General features: G+C 36.9%; 1 protein-coding gene across 10 annotated transcripts in view; it reads left to right on the forward strand.

The window, feature by feature from the left end:
* LOC135211019 (ATP-binding cassette sub-family C member 5-like) overlaps positions 1–19,099 on the forward strand; it is an 818,851-nt gene that overhangs the window by 239,393 nt on the left and 560,359 nt on the right. The window contains exon 12 of one of the 10 annotated variants that reach the window (XM_064244046.1): positions 17,397–17,504. The exons of the other annotated variants lie outside the window; for them this stretch is intronic. Within the exon in view, the coding sequence (XP_064100116.1) occupies positions 17,397–17,504 (108 nt within the window). The remainder of the gene's footprint in view (positions 1–17,396; positions 17,505–19,099) is intronic. 10 annotated transcript variants of the gene reach the window in all.

Here is a 19,099-nt window from a genome sequence, read left to right on the forward strand (position 1 = left end):
TTCTTAGGTTTAGATGTCAGAATCATAGACTAGGCTACAGTAGCAACCGCTAACATAGGCTAGGCTTATTGCTAAGGGACATATGCTAAAGTCCTAATATATGCAGTAAAAATGGGGTTGAACATTACATGCAGTTGAGTATGACTCAAGTATGTACAGTATTTTGCCTGTTGGAGTCATATTTCTTCTGTCGGATCGGCGTCGTAACCCTAGAACATGTGCTGTAGGCCTGGAAATATAATTTACTGGGGTGTTTTTGTAGGGCTTGGAACGGATTAAGCATTTTACATGTAAAATGCGGTTCAAGATACGAAAAACTCATGATACGAAGGCCGCCTCGGAACGGATTAATTTCGTATCTCGAGGTACTACTGTACATATAGATATATATATATATATATATATATATATATATATATATATTATATATATATATATATATATATGTATGTGTGTGTGTATATATATATATATTATATATATATATATATAATATATATATATATATATATATATATTATTTGAGTGCCGCACCACCCTTGAGTGCTATGCCGTCTAGTTTGTACAAAATTCAAAACTATTAGGGTTGGGCCATTTGGCGTGTTACAAACACAAGTTATAACAAATGAATCTCATGCCTCACAATGTGTCATACAGAAAAACAAATTTAGGTTCACATTCAATGATATAAATGTAAAAATGGATAGTCACAGCTCCAGCTCAAAAAAGCTAAATTCATAAACAAAATTCACATAACATGAGTCAAAAATGAAACATTACTCATAAGAAGTCTGGTAAAAGTATAATAAAACCTACTGAATTCCTTCTGCAACACAATAAAAACAAGAAAATAAAAAAATCAAATTAAAAGATTACACACAAAAAGTAACTTTTCTTTTCTTTCAAAATAATCTCATATTCCCACATACTCGATGGAAGATCACAAATTTCTGACAAAGCATAAACAGCATTGACAAAATGATATGAAATTTTGGACACAGTATAATTGGCATCAATAGAAATTCAGAAAAATTTGATACATTGTAACAATATGTGTTTAATATGACTTGAAATCGGATAAAAAACAATAATGCAATAAAAAATAATCAAGTTGTAAACACAGACTCACTCACTTATATGCTTGGAACTGTAACAAAATGTTTAAAAAATTAGACATCAATTTCTCAGTAATAACTGACATGAAACAAAAGTGCATAAGCCTGTTTTTATGATATTCTCTGTTCACTTTGTGATGGACACATTTATTCATGACTCACACTGGTAGTACGCTACACAAGGCACCTACATGCACTTACAAATTATGTGGATGGTTTGCTTTATCGAAGAGGGAGGAATGGTGGCACAACAAGTTACTCCTCTCTCTCTCTCTCTCTCTCTCTCTCTCTCTCTCTCTCTCTCTCTCTCTCTCTCTCTCTCTCTCTCTTTTATGTTCAGAAACTGTGACTTGTCAGTCAACTCCCTTACTCACTAGCAAACCCACACACACTCAACACATGTACACTTCCATGGCACTTACCCAACACGTTCACACAACAGCTGACTCACTTGCCTATGTTTTCTGTGCAACTCACCCACAGGTGTAACTGAAACATTTAGCTGTATGCATCGCAGTTCCTCTCTCTGTGTGTGGCTCATGCCTTACAGTACTCTTGGGAAGAGCGTCTGCTACTTTTTTTTTTTTAATGAGATGATCAATCCTCGCAACGCCAAACTCTTACAGTTGCTCGATCCTACGATCTTGATGAAAAATTAACATTCTTAAGGGTATCTCTATATCAGGGACAAAATACAATATGTTCTCACTTCGTCATCAAATTTAAAAATTACTTCTCTTTCCCAATGAAAATCTTACTACTCGAGGTTGGTAAGGGAACTTCTGCACTATTCACCTTTTTAATACCATCCCTCTACTCTTCAATATGTCGCGATCAGAAGTAGGAGTGGACTTCCCCCTTCCCACGGGGTCACGGGGGAGAGGCTCTGGTCGACCTCTCTCTGTCCCAACATTCTTGACTCGTGGGTGGACAGGTTGTCTTCTACTCCCTTACTCCTCAGAGTTGTAGATTTGCATCTCTTCCTTCACAACAAGAACAAGGCGTCCCTTGTTCCCAGGCACTGCATAACAGTCCCACATGGCACTGGGGGTAACCTGGGGTACCATCCCGGCCTTACCTCCATGCCACATTCTCCTACTGCCAACTTCCGTCCTTCCTGTTGGGGTTGGACTGCTCGCCACTGCCATCAATCCGTTCAAATCACATCCGTTACTCCTCTACTTGGTCTGCTACACAAGTCGGTACTTGGGGGGTCACGAAGGGTGTTCATGTGCCACCACCACGGCACCACCGTCGTTTGAATTCTGCGCTGCAACCGTCTATTTTTTAATTTTCCCACACTAGTCTCTGTCTGTTCGTATGTCTTGTACGGATTTTTCCAATATTTTGTGAATACATCCGCCAATTGGAATTATTCTCTCGCCCGTTCGACACTGAATTTGGTCGCAAAACTGTCTAACAGCGGGAATTTATTAACGATTTCTGCAATCGCACTCTTTCTGTCTGGTTAGCACTGTGTTTTTCAAAATCGTAGGGTGTGTGATTGTACACTGTCTTTCTGGTTAGCATTGTGCAATTCAAAATCGTAGGGCCACTCGATTTATTATTCCCATTCTTAGCACGGTTTGCCACTTTTCTGCCGATTGCTTTAGCCATAACTGTTTTTATCCAGTCTGTTCGTTTCACGATTTCCCTCGTCATCACCATCCATCGAATTTTCTCTCGTTTCCATATTTATATCACTTCATATCACTGTTTGTCAGCTAAAATGATTTAGCACTAACATTTGTTTGACACCTCATAAGACCTCAGAAGACCTTACATAAGATCTCACAGGACCTCATAGCACCCCACAAGACTTGCAAGACCCCACAGGACCTTACAGGACCCAGGAACCCCACAGAACCCCGTATGATTATTCGCAAGACCCAACGACTGACACCAAAATTATATGACAAGATCTCGGTCATTTGTGGGTTCGGGATATGAAGGGAAAACAGAAGAGAGATAAGTTTATGTGCATGCAATGGAGGTCATGCAAAAATAATAATCAATGAAACTTTTAACACAGGTGTATTCTTCTTAGCTACACAGGTGGCCTTTAACTGTTAGATATTACGTTAACTATGCAAGTGCACAACCAGACGGCAGGCTAGACTGTTATTGACACAAAAGACGTGTGTCAACACGTCTTTTGTGTGGCGGCCAGCCGCCAACGGGAATGCGGGGCACTGGGCACTCGTGTCTCGACCCATGTCAGTGCTGTATGGGACCCGCTAACGAACTGATTTGACCGGTAGTGCGGCCTGTTTCAAATGCCCTCTTTCAGACGGCATCGTTATGCAAGAAGCTGATTGGTTATTCTGGCTCCTTAGACACAAGGGGCCAATCACGAAGGGATAAAGAGATGCATGGCACTCTTTTGAACTGCCCAAGTCACGCCAACTTGTAACGTCTTTGGCGATTGACTTGTTTTGTTACACATACAAACAGTACCACTATAATAGTTTCACGGGACTTCAGAATACCTCGGAAAGGCATATTCAAAACTGTATCAAATCAGCTCATATATATATATATATTATATATATTATATATATATATATACATATACATACATACATACATACTACATACTACATACATACATACATATATATATATACACACACACACACTTCTTCTTCCCAGCTTGTTCCCATTTTTATATGGGGTCGCCGTTTCGGATGAGCCGTTTCCATCTATTTCTATCTTGTGCTTCTGCCTCATCAATTCCCTTCTCATGTAAGTCTCCTCTCACACAGTCCTTCCATCTCTTTCTTGGTCTCCCTCTTTTTCTTCTTCCTTGCACCTCCACCCCCATAGTATGTCTCCCAGCGTGGTCCTCATCTCTCCTCAACAGGTGTCCATACCATCTCAGCCTCCCCTCCTGCACTTTCTTTGATACTTCCACCACCTTATGTAGTCATTTCTGATCCTATCCACTCTTGTTACCCCAGACATCCACCTAAGCATTCTCATTTCTGCCACATCCATCTTCTTCTACTCTGCTTTTCTCATGCTTGCTGTTTCCGTACCATACAGCATTGCTGTTCTTACCACTGTCTTGTGAAATTTTCCTTTTAACCTAAGCGGCACTCTTTTGTCACAAAGAACTCCCGAGGCCGCTCTCCAGTTGTTCCAGCCTGCCTGTACCCGATGTTTTACTTCTTCTTCCATACTTCCTCCAGCGTTAACAAAAGATCCCAAATACTTAAACTTATCAACTCTCCTTATTTGCTCTCCACCAAGCTGAATACTTTCTCTATCATCCCCCTCAGTGGTGGTACACATATATTCTGTCTTGGATCTACTTATTCTCATTCCTCTGTCCTCCAGTACTTTTCTCCATCTTTCCAATTTCACTTCCAGATCTTCCCTGCTCTCTGCACACAGAACAATATCATCCGCATACAATATGTTCCATGGTACTGTCTCCCTTACTTCCTCTATTATAACATCCATCACTATGTTAAAGATAAATGGGCTCAGAGCCGACCCCTGGTGTAATCCTACTCTCACCTCAAAACCTTCTGTCTCCCCAACACTGCTCCTCACTCTGATAAATACATTCCGGTACATCTCTTGTATCAATCGCACACACTTCTCTGGCACCATCTTCTCCCTCAGGCTCCTCCATACCTCTTGTCTCGGGACTCGGTCATAAGCCTTTTTAAGGTCAATGAATACCATATGTAGGTCCCTTTGTCTTTCCCCGAATTTCTCCATTATTTGCCTCAGACAAAATATACCATCTGTTGTTCCCCTTCCCTTCATAAATCCCATCTGCTCTTTACCCATTTGTACTTCTTCTCTCAGTCTAGCATCTATCATCCTTTCCAGTATCTTCAAAGTGTGGGACATCAATTTAATGCCCCTATAATTACCACACTCTTGGACATCGCCTTTCCCTTTAAAAATTGGGATCAATATACTCCCACGCCACTCATTTGGTATCTTTTCCTGTTCAAGGATCTTTATCATAAGATCGTACAGTATATCCACTCCTTCATCTCCTAATGCTTTCCATGCCTCCACCGGGATCATGTCTGGTCCGGTTGCCTTCCCATTCTTCATCTTCTTCAGTGCATTTAGTACCTCTTGCCTAGAAAACCTCATTACCATGCCAATGTTCACTTGCCCATCCTCTCTTATTAGTCTATTATTTTCTTCATTTAACAACTGTTCGAAATATTCTTTCCATCTCTTCACAATGTCTTCCTCCTTTCTAAGCACTACACCCTCTTGATCCTTTATTTGTTTGATATGTGTTATATCTTTGGTGCTCTTATTTCTAGCCTTTGATAGCTTGATCATCTTCTTTAATCCTTCCTTTATCCCCAGCTCATTATACACATCATCATACGACTTTGCTTTAGCTTGGGCTACCACCTTTTTCACCACCTTGTTTTTCTCTCTCTACCTATTTCTGTCTTCCACTGACTGTGACTCTTCCCATCTTTTCTTTGCCCCCTTCTTATCTTTTACTACTTTCTCAATGTCTTCATCCCACCACCAACTCTCCTTTTCTTCCCATATGATACACACACACACACACACACACACACACATATATATATATATATATATATATATATATATATATATATATATATATATATTATATATATACTAATATACATACATACATACATACATACATACATACATACACACACACACACACACACACACACATATATATATATATGTGTGTGTATATATATATATATATATATATATTATATATATATTATGTATTATATATTATATATTATATATTATATATATGTATGTATATATACAGTATACACAAAGACAGTAGAACCCTGGCCCTCAACCATATTAGAAGTCAACATAATCGGGTTTTGACACCAAATTTTGAATAAACTTTGCATTAGAGTTAGAATAAAATTCTGGAATTTGAACAGAGTGGTCATATGATGTTTGTAAACAAAACTTGTTTCAGTCAACCGCCACTAGTTGCGTTGTTGGTGGCATTTTGTGTTACCAGATCTCATTTGATGCTAAACTGCATGTGAAATTATGCTAATATGCTACATCTATCAAAATTATGCTAATTTTATAACTTAGATCTTACTTCCCATATGTTGCTAAACGCTACATGAAAATATGCTAAATCTATCAAAATTATGCCTCCGTATTTTATAAGGATATTTTATGAAAAAAGTTTTAGTATCATAACATTTATTGAAAGATATTTGTTTTTTACTGGAACTAGGACCAGCTTGGAGAGTCGCATGACCCCTGTTGCACAACCAAACTGTCCAGAGACATTTGTTTTTGGTGTGTCTTTAAAATTTGCCTATAGTGAAACAAGGCATTGGTATTAAACATGTTGCAGACTCAGATTACAGCATCTTTGTTGGAACAATAATTCTCCACAAATTTCATATGTCACTCCACTTGGAAAACATGAACCTTAATCACTGAAGTAGACACATTATCCCTTCTGTTCCTCCTCTTCCTCCTCGGATTCCTCATCTGCCATCTGTTGCTGTTTCTGCTGAAGGGCTTGCAGCTCTTCAGTGGTTAGCTCTTCACTGTTGGCATCCACTAACTTGTCCACATCCTCACCACTCACATCCAAGGCCAAGGACTACCCAGAGACATTAGATTCCATAACATTCATAAGGTCGTCAGGGTCAGCCTCAAATCCTTCAAAATCCTTCTCGAGGTAATATTCTTGCCACATATTTCTCCAAGCGAAATTCATTGTCCTGGAAGTCACTCCGTGCAAAACCTTATCTATAAGGCTTATGGAGTTGAAGATATGGAAGTGACCCTTCCAGAACTCTCTTAGGTTCAATTCAATGTTTGAGGTCACTTCAAAGCACTTGTGAAACAGTGCCTTAGTGTGTACAGTTTCTTGAAGTTTGAAATGATCTGTTGGTCCATGGGCTGGATGAGGGGAGTGGTATTAAGGGCCAAGAGCTTCACTGTGATGAATTTAAATTCATCTACCAACTGGTCTTCTAAGCCAGGAGAATGTGCAAGGAGCATTGTTCACTACGAGGAGGCACTTGAATGGCAATTGATTTTCCTGTAGGTATTTTTTCACATTAGGGCCGGGCCAACACTTCTTTGACCCACTCAATGAAAATTTGCCTTGTGACCCATGGCTGTTTGATAGCCTTCCACATCACAGGCAATTTATTCTTAATAACATTGTTTTCTTGAACATTTGAGGAGTTTCAGAGTAATACATCAGTAGGGGCTTAACTTTGAAATCTTACTGGAACAAGGCTTGTGTCCAGGCAATGAACTTCTCTCCTGGCATTTTTTTTTCAAAACAGGCCTGTTTCATCACATTTAAAAATTTGTTGAGGGAGGAATCCTTCAACCTCTAAATGTTCTTCGAATTCATTAATGAATTCTTTGGCGACATATTTGTCAGAACTTGCAGCCTTCCATGCCTTTATGGCGCCTTAAAATCAGTAACAGCAGCACTTGTTGTAGGCATTTTCTTACTGAGATTGATATGCAACATCCTTGCCTTTTCACAAATTATGGCTTCTGACACACTATCTCCACTGCTTAACCCTCTTACGCCGACTGGACGTATTTTACGAGGACATTTTTTGTCTCCCGTGTGCCGACTGGACGTATTTTACGTCGACTTACAAAAGTTTTTTTTAAAATTCGCGGAAAAATACTTATAGGCCTACCAGCCTAAAACTTTTGAATCACGTGCCTTGGGGGATGCTATGAGTTCACGGATCAAGGGGTTGTTTTGTTTACAATCGTTACGCAGGCGCGCAAGCGCGAATTTCTTTCTTGCCGCACTAAAAAGTATCTGTGACACATCTCGGAAATTATTTTGTCACTTTGACATAATTTTTGTACCATTTTAAATTAGCCGTTACATGGAGTATTATATATGAAAATGTGCGCATTTTTATGTAGAATACACCAAAAAAATACTCATGATTGTAGCTTTTATCAGTTTTGAGATATTTTATATAAATAACGATAATTGCCAAAATTTCAACCTTCGGTCAACTTTGACTCTACAGAAATGGTCCAAAACACAATTGTAAGCTAAAACTCTTATATTTTAGTAATATTCAATCATTTAACTTAATTTTGCAACTAATTGGAAGTCTCTAGCACAATATTTCGATTTATGGTGAATTTATGAAAAAACTTTTTCCTTACGTCCGCGCAGTAACTCTTCCGAAAAAAATCATACATGCGATTGTGGTAATGTTTGCACCATTTTAAAATTAGCCGTTATATAAAGTTTTATATATGGAAATGTGCGCAATTTTATGCACAATACAACTAAAAACAACCCATAGTTGTAGCTTTTATCAGTTTTTATATATTTTCATATAAATAACGATAATTGCCAAAATTTCAACCTTCGGTCAACTTTGACTCTACCGAAATGGTCGAAAAACGCAATTGTAAGCTAAAACGCTTATATTCTAGTAATATTCAAGCATTTACCTTCATTTTGCAACAAATTGGAAGTCTCTAGCACAATATTTCGATTTATGGTGAATTTATGAAAAAAATAACATTTTCTTTACGTCTGGCCGGTAACTCTTCCGAAAAAATCATATGTGCGATTGTGGTAATGTTTGCACCATTTTAAATTAGCTGTTACATAAAGTTTTATATATGAAAATGTGTGCAATTTCATGTAGAATACAACAAAAAATAATTGAAGGTTGTAGCTTTTCTCATTTTTGAAATATTTGCATATAAATCACGATAAATAGAAAAAAAACCACGTTTGGTCAACTTTGACTCTACCGAAATGGTCGAAAAACGCAATTGTAAGCTAAAACTCTTACAGTCTAGTAATATTCAGTCATTTATCTTCATCTTGAAATAAATTCGAAGTCTCTAGCAAAATATTTAGATTTATGGTGAATTTAAAAAAAAAATCTTTCCTTCCCTCTGCGCGCGGATTCTCCGCCACAAATCTCAGAAATGCGTACGTTCCATTCTCGGAATATTTGCTCCGTTTCATATGAGGCATTTCATAGAGTTTTATATATGAAAATGTGCGGAATTTCATGTAGAATAAAACAAAAAATATTTGAAGGTTGTAGCTTTTCTTATTTCCGAAATAATTGCATATAAAAAATTATATATAAAAAAATTCGACATTCGGTCAACTTTAACTCGTCAGATATGGTCAAAAACTGCAATTGCAAGCTAATACTCTTACAGTATAGTAATATTCAATCATTTTTCTTTATTTTGAAAGAAACTGGAAGTCTCTAGGACAATATTTAGATTTATGGTGAATTTTTGAACAAAATATCTGTTTACGTCCGAGCATTACGAATTCATGCATTATTTTGTGATAATATTTTCTCTGTGTTGCTTTTATTGTTTTACAATGTGTTATATACCAAAATGATCGCAATTTAGTGTACATTACAAGGAAAAAAAAGTAACTTGTTACCTTTAACCGTATTGCGCACAGCGCGATTTGAATACAATTATATATGAAATTTCGTTTTTGCGCTATCATATATCGCATTATTTATATATGATAATGATAATTTTTTTCATTTCTGATGGTTGCATACTAAACTTCAGCCAATGAAAAAAAAGGAGCCAAAAATGAACTCTTAATCTTGAAAACTAAGCGCGCTGTGATTTTTTGAAAAAAAAAATTTTTTTCCGCTTCTGCGCTCACTCTGAATTACCTCCGGCACACGGGAGACAATTTTTTTTTACCGCTTCGGCGTAAGAGGGTTAACTGTTTTTCTTAGATCTGCACCAACAACAATAACTCGAAATCTTCGACCAATTAAGATCTTTGTCTTGTTAAAGATGTTACCCCTTTTGCAACATCAGCTCCCTTGATTTCTTTTTTCTATGGTAGGATGGAGCTGATTGTTGAAACAGGCTTGTCGTAATCCTAGCGAGATCAGCCACGTGTACACCACTTTCATACTTTACTATGAGTTCTTTCTTGAATTCTATAGTGTTTCTTGCCATTTTTACAGAAGGGCTGGCACTTGGAACTCTCTTTGGCTCCATGATCGGTTGTATTTAGCAGTTGCACTCATAAAAAAAGCACAAAACACAATGAACACGTGGGATGATGCAGAATACTATCGTGCAATTTGATGTTCATTCATTGAGAAACAAAGGCAAAGTGGGTCACGAGAGAATATGGGATGCATTATTTGGGTGCTGAGTACGGGCCTAGTCATGAAGTGGCCCCTGGAAGGGGCATTTCTGGGTGTACGAAATCCGAGGATATATACGAAACCCTGAGTCAAAATTTAGTTGGAGATATGAAAACAGTCATATGAAAACCAGGGCTTACGAAATCCAATGTTTGACTGTATACATATGAAATATTATTTGTTTTGTATAGCAACGCTGTTTATTCACTCATTATGTACTGTGCTTTTTCACATTATGTTTGTAACTAAATACAGATTTTTATGATGCAAATAATTTACTGTGTCCCTAGGTATAACATAGTAATGTTCTATTATGCTCATTCCATGTTAGCCCCATTCTTTACAAAAATTCTTACTAGCAGGATAGGTGCACAGAACAAAATTTAAACTTTTATTTGGAAATGGGGAGTACTCCAAACACAATTCTAACTTGTGGCCCTGTTTGTTTTTATCTCTGAATGGCTAAGGGGTCTCTTCAAAACACAATTTAAACTTATGTGACTCTGTTTGTTTGTATCTCTGAATGGCTAAGGGGCCTCTACAAAACACAGTTAACTTGCTACACAGTCTGTTCATATCTTTGAATGTTTTTTACATGAATGTTTGTAAGTAGGTTGGTGACTTTACTTACATTATGGAGCACATGGCATTCTTAGCAGTGCCTCCAGCATTACAGGTCATGGTTGTGTTGTGTGAAGTGCAGTTGATTGTGTGTATGGCCCCACCCTGTCCTGAGAGGGGAAGGAAGGTGTTGACCCTTAAATGGAAATTAGAAATTGTTGAGAGGATGGAGCAAGGTTGGACCCAGTCACATGTAATGGATGAGTGCAGTATTGCCCGGTCAACATAGCATGATGATAAGACTTCCTAGGACAAACTGAAAAAGTTTGCAACAGAATTTGATAAATAGACAGCCAGGAGTCAAGCAGGAAGGGTCATGGTAAAAGACTGTCATGATGACATTGATCAGTCTACCTTGCGTGGTTTCTGCAACAACTGCTGTTGATGTGAACATTCATGATGCTGAGTTGAAGGCTGCTGTTTGAAAGTTTGCAGGCTTGTATAAGGTTATGGACTTCAGAGCCTCAGAAGGTTGGGTGCTCTGATTCAAAATTCAACATGGGGTTTCTAACAAGAAAACACATGGCGAAGCCTTGGATGTTTCCAAGGAAGGGATAGAGGAATTTTGCCAGACACTGCAATACTTAGTGAAGAAAGAAGGCCTTGTTTTAAGGCAGATGTGCAGTGCTGAGAAAACTGGTCTGTTCTGTTGCTTCTTACCTACAAATACTTTGGGTGACGAGAAGGAAAAGAATTTAACTGGGCGAAAGCTATCCAGATAACATATTTCTACTTTGTCATTGGTGGGCATCATTGCAAACCAGCGGTAGTTAGACATGCAAAGTAACCACGTGTCCTGCAAAGATTGATGGATAGGCTCCCAGTAATTCTGTATCATTCGGTGAAGGCTTGGTTCACCTCCAAGAAAGACCAAGATCATTTATGATTGGTTCCATAATCAATTTTGTAAGAAATTTATTCATCCTCATACACAGAACCTTGGCATTGCTAGACGTCTTGCTCAATTGCTTGGTGATGAAAGTTGTATTAGGGTCATGTATTCTCCTCCTAATACAACTGCACTCATTCAGCCAATGTACCAAGGTGTTATTGTTAAAACGAAGTGGCACCACTGGAGGATGTTCTTGGAAGAGCTGATGGATGTATTGGAGGACGAGAAGGAGAAGAGCAAGATTGGGATACACAAGTGGAGAAGACACTGGAGAATCTTCAAATTTATTCATTGAAGTCTGCTATCTACAACTTTGTTGGTGCTTGGAAGGACATCACCATAGAGACCTACAAATACACTTGGAACCTTGTTCTGAATGGAGACGAGACTGTGATGGACTTCCAAGGGTTTGATGTCAATTACTTCAGTGCCACACTCGTGACTGGGGGTGACAACATTACTGAGGATGACATATGTAAGTGGTTGGATGATGACGGTGGGGACCCTGTCTACCAACTTCTCTCCGACAGCGAGATGGTTGCTGCAGTTGCTGGTGAAGATGCAGCTGACAACGACAATGACACTGTTTCACAATGATTCCCTCTGAGACAAACAAATACAAATGACTTTCGATGTAGGTATCAAGATACTGCAAAAACCCAACTTTAACCCCATGGAATTCCCTTGGGCCTTGCATTCAGCTGCACAAATATGAGATTATAAGGCTTTTCATTACCAGTTGTAATTGTTGTTCATATCGTCAAAAGTGCTTTCAGCAGTTTCTTTAGATCCCAAACTCCCTTGCACCCAAGCACATTGCCATCCTTCTTCAGTAACTCAGTCCTTCATCTTGGAACTGTAGCCAAGTATGTCTTCTGCCTTTATTAACCCTTAAACCCCGAGCCTCTATTTACAAAAGTGTCTGCCGTATGCCGGCAACATTCAGGAGTTAGCGCTGAAGCGGAAAAAAAGTTTTTTTCAAAAAATCACAGCACACTTAGTTTTTAAGATTAAGAGTTCATTTTTGGCTCCTTTTTTTTGTCATTGCCTGAAGTTTAGTATGCAACCATGAGAAATGAAAAAAAAAATCATTATCATACGTAAATATTGAAATATATGACAGCGCAAAAAAAAATTTCTTATATAATTGTATACAAATCGCACTGTGAGCAAAACGGTTAAAGCTAATGAGTTATTTTTGTTGTATTTTATACTAAATTGCGATGATTTTGGTATATAACAAATTGTAAAGTTTTCAAAAATTCACCATAAATCGAAATATGTGCTAGAGACTTCCCGTTTGTTGCAAAATAAAGGTAATTGATTGAATATTACTAGACTAAGTGTTTTAACTTACAATTGCAGTTTTCAACCATTTCGGTCGAGTTAAAATTGACCGAAGGTCGAATTTTTTCTATTTATCATGATTTATATGAAAATATTTCAAAACTGATAAAAGCTACAACCATGAGTTATTTTTTGTTGTATTCTACATAAAATTGTGCACATTTTCATGTATAACACTATGTAACTCCTAATAGAAAATGGTGCGAAAATTACAAGGTGAATAAAGAAATTCTGAGATTTTCAGCAGTTACCGTGTGCAGAGGTAAGGAAAAAGTTTTTTTTCAAAAATTCACCATAAATCGAAATATTGTGCTAGACACTTCCAATTTGTTGCAAAATGAAGGTAAATGATTGAATAATACTAGAATGTAAGAGTTTTAGCTTACAATTGTGTTTTCTGACCATTTTGGTCAAGTCAAAGTTGACTGAAGGTTGAAATTTTGGCACTTATCGTTATTTATATGAAAATATTTCAAAACTGATAAAAGCTACAATCATGAGTATTTTTTGTTGTATTCTACATGAAATTGCGCACATTTCCATATATAAAACTATGTAAAAGCTAATATAAAACTGCAAAAATTATGACAAAGTGACAAAAGAATTTCTGAGATACGTCACTGATGCTTTGTAGTGCAAGAAGAAAGAAATTCGCAGATGCGTAGCTGGGTAACGCTTGTAAACAAAACAACAGCGTGATCCGTGAAATCCCAGCATCCCTCAAGGCGCGTGATTTAAAATCTTTCACAAACTAGCCCTATAACTATTTTTCGCGAATATTTTAAAAAAATTTGTAGTCGACGTACCGTACGTCCACTTGGCACCTGACAGACAATTTATGTCGACGTACAATACGTCAAGTCGGCGTTTAAGAGTTAATATGCTGGGCTCCTTTAGCCAAGAATCTTGCGAGTCGCTGGCCCATTTTGATGACCCTGACCCTCTAGGCACCTGTTCACCTTTTCCAAATACTTAACTACTTGATGTCCTCCAGGGATCACAGTGAGCAGAAAATTAAGGAAACCTTTAGATTTTTTAAGTTAAACAATATTTTACCTTGAAAATGAAGTTAATTATTATGTATGGCTTTTAACAAGGAACCATCCAGGTGGAATCAAATTAACTTTTTAAAAGTTTCATTAGCATCATTAATGGTTTTAAATGTCATCTGATTTGAACTGGGAAGCTAAAATATAATATATACCTACCTACTTAGATTATAATGGATTCACTCTGCAGGTTGAAAGTCATCATCTTCTCACTCGCTCTGTTGGTAAAGTCCAACCTCAGACCCCATTGACTCTAACCCTCATGTAATGTACTAGATATGTTTTTAAGGAGTGAATGATTTCAGCAAGACTCATATACATGCTGTGCCATCTTGTCATGTCACGAGTAACAGCTAACAATGCTGTCCTAGACCACTGCACTGTGAAACTTAACTATTCAAGTTCAGGTTTAATAAAATGCCATTAATAATAATTATGATGTTTGTCACTGATATGACCTGAGAATGTATAGGTTCTTACATATGAAGTTTCTGTAGGGTGTGACTGGTAAGGTTGAATATTCAATAGCTAATTTTATTCTGTTTGTTTATTGTTGTCAAGGATTGAGTCTCTAGGTTCAGCATGCATATGCAAGGACTTAAATATCAACTTTTTACAACCTTATAGATTAGGGAAATACAATTTAAAAATTAAAATAGATTAGGGAAATACAATTTAAAAATTAAAATAGATTAGGGAAATACAATTTAGAAGTTAAAATAGATTAGGGAAATACAGTTTAAAAATTAAAATAGTGAAGTGCGTTGAGGTAGAGAGAAATAATCAGTAGCCATCCTTTTAAAAAGTATTGAGAAATAGCAGTTAAGATCTTCTCCATGCTTAACAGTTAAATTGTATAGGACCTTTTTGAAGTCCATTGTACTAAAAGCAAATTTACCTAAGAATCACTCATGATGACAGGTATCTGGAAGAGGAATATAAACCATAGACTTTTATCCCCAAAGGTTAATGAAATTATTCTGCTTTGTTCATAGTGTTAAAATGTGGGAAACAGAAGGTCTGGATGGAAAGGTGGAAAGTTTTATTTTGAGTGGGAGCCAATGTTGTGAGATCTGTAAGCTATGTCAGCAGCAGTGAATAGAAAATAATAATAATACAGGTTTTCCAAATTAATGTTGATTTATCTTGATGACTTTTATAAAGATATAACATAGCTGACAACAGAGTGCCTTCCTTATATTATTGAAACTCAATGAGAGGATTTTCCTGGCTTCTGGGCATTGCTCTCTGCCATCTCCATCCTCTAATAATGAATATAGGTATTTACTATGAGATTCAGGGCGTCTGTAACATGGTTTTTTGGACTTTGCTCCTTATCAAAGCATCGGATGTAGCTGAAAGTTGACATACGTATATTTTACAACCACACACAAATTTTAGCAGCATTATCAATGACCTAAACCTGATAGTTTTAATTTTTATAGAGTAAAAATTATCCAACCGATGCCATGGCCAATGATTACGAGCCAAGAGTCGAAAAACATTCATTACGTAAGCAAGGTAAACAACATTTGACGAAATGTTGCCCCGCCCATCCACCACAGAAACTCATTCGCCTTATTCCATCGGCTCGGAAACCCATAGCAGTCAATAATGGTTAGCAGGATTTGGAATTTTCCCCGTTGTTGCAAAACTGCATTTGTCTTACGACTTGCAACTTTTTACAGTCAAGAGAACGCCCGTGGCCATGACAAAGACTTTATAAATGGCGGAACGATACATAGATGTGGGTGGGGTATCTGTACTAGCGTAGTAATACTACTGTAGTAATAGCAGTAATATACATGAATTAAACGTTTAGGCCAACTGCTGGGATCTTTGAGGATCATTTAGCACTTCTTGCAACTACTCGAGAAATGAGTTTTTATAGCCAGAAGTTAAATTTTCTAATCCAACAGTGCCCATGATAGCCTTCAGTGTTATCTTGAATTATAACGAGGCCAAAGTGGGTGGAGCTTCATGAAGTCATCATTCTGGCAATAATTATTGATGAAGGTTCAAAGCCAAAATGCGGTAACGGCTTTTTTTTTTTTTTTTTTAGTAAATAGGTAGATAGCCAATAAATAAAAATTGCTTGACATTGGATATAGCAGTTATCAAATCAAGCTTGTCTGCTATGTTTTTGAAAATTACCAACTATTCCCTACATCTTGTCAATCTGATTGTGACCTATAAAGTAGACTGTAATTTCTTAGGAAACTTATTTTGGAGTTAGTCTAATAATCGAAGTGTTTTTGTATTTATTAACATACGTATTTTGTTGGTTTGTTCATTATGACAATTATCAGTGGAGAGGTTTCAGAGTTCATAAAGATGTACTACTGCTTTGCTTGTATTTACATTATTATGTCATTGTTGCCAGAGGTCTAGCCTTCGTTACGTATAGCCAATCATCCATCAAGAAAGAGGGAAGAAATGCTGTCATAAGTTACGCAACGAGAGCGTTCGAATCCTTTTCTCTGAGTAAGTTGGCCCTTCTTCAAAAAAAGTCACTTTTACATTATAAGTACCAAATTTATTCAACCTACGTAATGCAGAATACAGTCAAAATTTATGTGTAGATATAATGTGTATTCTGAATAAGCGTTATATTTATGAAATGCAGAGATAAAAAGTTATTGGGAAAAAACCGTGTTACAGAGGCCCTGAATCTCATAGTAGTACTTATTTATCTAATTTAAATCCTCTGCAAGTAGAGACACCACTAGTAAAACAATAAGTTTGTATACTAAAACAATAGTTTGTATGGTACAAAGCCTTTTGCAGGTTTATAGCATAGTATTTGACATAGCAGTATTGACAGTAAATCCCCAAACCAGTGAATATGTCCATTTACTTAAGGGTAGGTATATTTTGCATCAAGTTTTTTTGCCACCATAAAATTAATTTAAGCTTGCAGAGTATAAGTGATTAATTCTACTTGTGCTATGCCATTGATGAATTATTGAGAACTCTCTCTCTCTCTCTCTCTCTCTCTCTCTCTCTCTCTCTCTCTCTCTCTCTCTCTCTCTCTCTCTCTCTCTCTCTCTCTCTCTCTCTCTCTCTCTCTCTCACTCAGCCATGCAAACATGCAGAATAGTTTGTGTGTTGAAGATGAACTATTCAAAGCTATTGTCACCGTAAAAGTTGAAACATATTTGGTTTGAATGCATTATTTAATCCTTTTTTTCAGGCTTACTCACTCCTCATGACATTCAACAATGTAGTTAGGAGTGGATTTACATATACTCCTTATATTGTCTGCTTATTGGAAGGGCATATATCCTTATTTCGTATAAAGGTTAGATTTGCTGAGGAAAATCTAATACTGTGGCAGATTATACCCATTTAAACCCAAGTGCGCTTATGTGTATGTGTAGACTTCTTCAACTAAGTGTACTGTATAATTAATAGGGTTGTTTGTGTTTGTGTAGTGACTAACTAATTTTGTGTTGAAGTAAAATTTTGCAAGGAGATAATGCTTTGTGAGAGTTTTATGAATGATTCATAGAATCATCTACTATAGGTGAGATTTTTTTGAATGATTCATGGTTCACCTATACTTGGTGCCTTTTAACCTTTTCATTAACAAACATTTTCATATGCCCAGAAATTTGAATTAAAATTTATTTTCTGAGAACCTCAGTGACTGTTTTCTGATGATCATGTTTCCTCACTGTGCAAGACATACGATTCTCCTTTTTCCTCTTCATTACACCTGGAGCCATAGTTTAGTTTACTGTAATTCAATCAGACGTTATCATTCAAGATGAGGACGCTCAAAGCCTATATTTGTCAGTGTTCTTTCTGTACCCATATTTTTTTTAATGACCTTCAATACTTTTACCTTATGCCATGATATTGCTGTCAAACTCCTCTAATTTATACTCATTATTGCAGTAGCAGTGTTCTCAGGCCAGAGTACTGTATTGTGTAGTTTAGTATCTCGAGAAAAGCTTAGTAGTACTTCCTTATTTTATTTTAATAATGTTTGTCAGATTTTATGGAAAGATGCTTCAATATAAGTCCTCTTTATTGTGGAAGCAAATTGATCATGGTTATGTTATGTAGACAAGGCCTGGTGGTTAAAAAGATCTGAATAGAAAAAGAATGTCTGATCATAGCAGCTGGTGTAGAAATTTTGTTGTTTTTTCTCTGCAAAGCTATGGAATGGCCTACATAGTTAGGTATGTTTTGGCACTATAACTCTATTATTGGCTCCTTATGGTACCGATAACTGGAACATGGCGCATTATGACACCATAAATCACTGATTGCCATTAACCGAGTCCATCGTTATAACCAGGGACTGCCAGTACATGACCTTTGTCTTATTAGGAGAAGTTGCTTTGCAAGGTAATGGACATTTAGGCTTTCTCCATAGAATTTCTTGCTTATTTTGAATAATAATAATGATAAAAATTTATTTTGTTCATCATTCTGCACAGGATATGAGTTAACTGGATGAAAGGGAGCTCTTTTGGGTGTCAACTTAGCCAGTGCTGATGCTGGGATTGGTAGTTTTAGGAGAGCAAACGTTAAATGTCATGAAGTTACCACAATGAGAGAGTTATGATAAGGACTAACATGAGTTCATAATTAGAGAAAGAGGAGGGTAAAAGCCAGTAGTAAGGGAATATTAAAAAGTAAAAAGTGATTGTTTGCCAACTTTGAGCACTCACATTGATAGTTGTTGAGGCAGATAAAATTAGAGAAGTTTATCTACAATTTAAGCCCAAATTCTTGGTATAGATAAGGATCAGTTATTTGAGCAAAATATTTTCCATACACAAAGTTAATTGTTGAAAGACCTTATCTTTAGTTTTCAAATAAGGTGTCAACCCACCTTACAGAAATCATACTGATGACTAGAAAGATGATTGATCCTAGACATTC

This window comes from Macrobrachium nipponense, chromosome 4, assembly GCF_015104395.2.
Source record: "Macrobrachium nipponense isolate FS-2020 chromosome 4, ASM1510439v2, whole genome shotgun sequence".
Taxonomy (NCBI): domain Eukaryota; kingdom Metazoa; phylum Arthropoda; class Malacostraca; order Decapoda; family Palaemonidae; genus Macrobrachium; species Macrobrachium nipponense.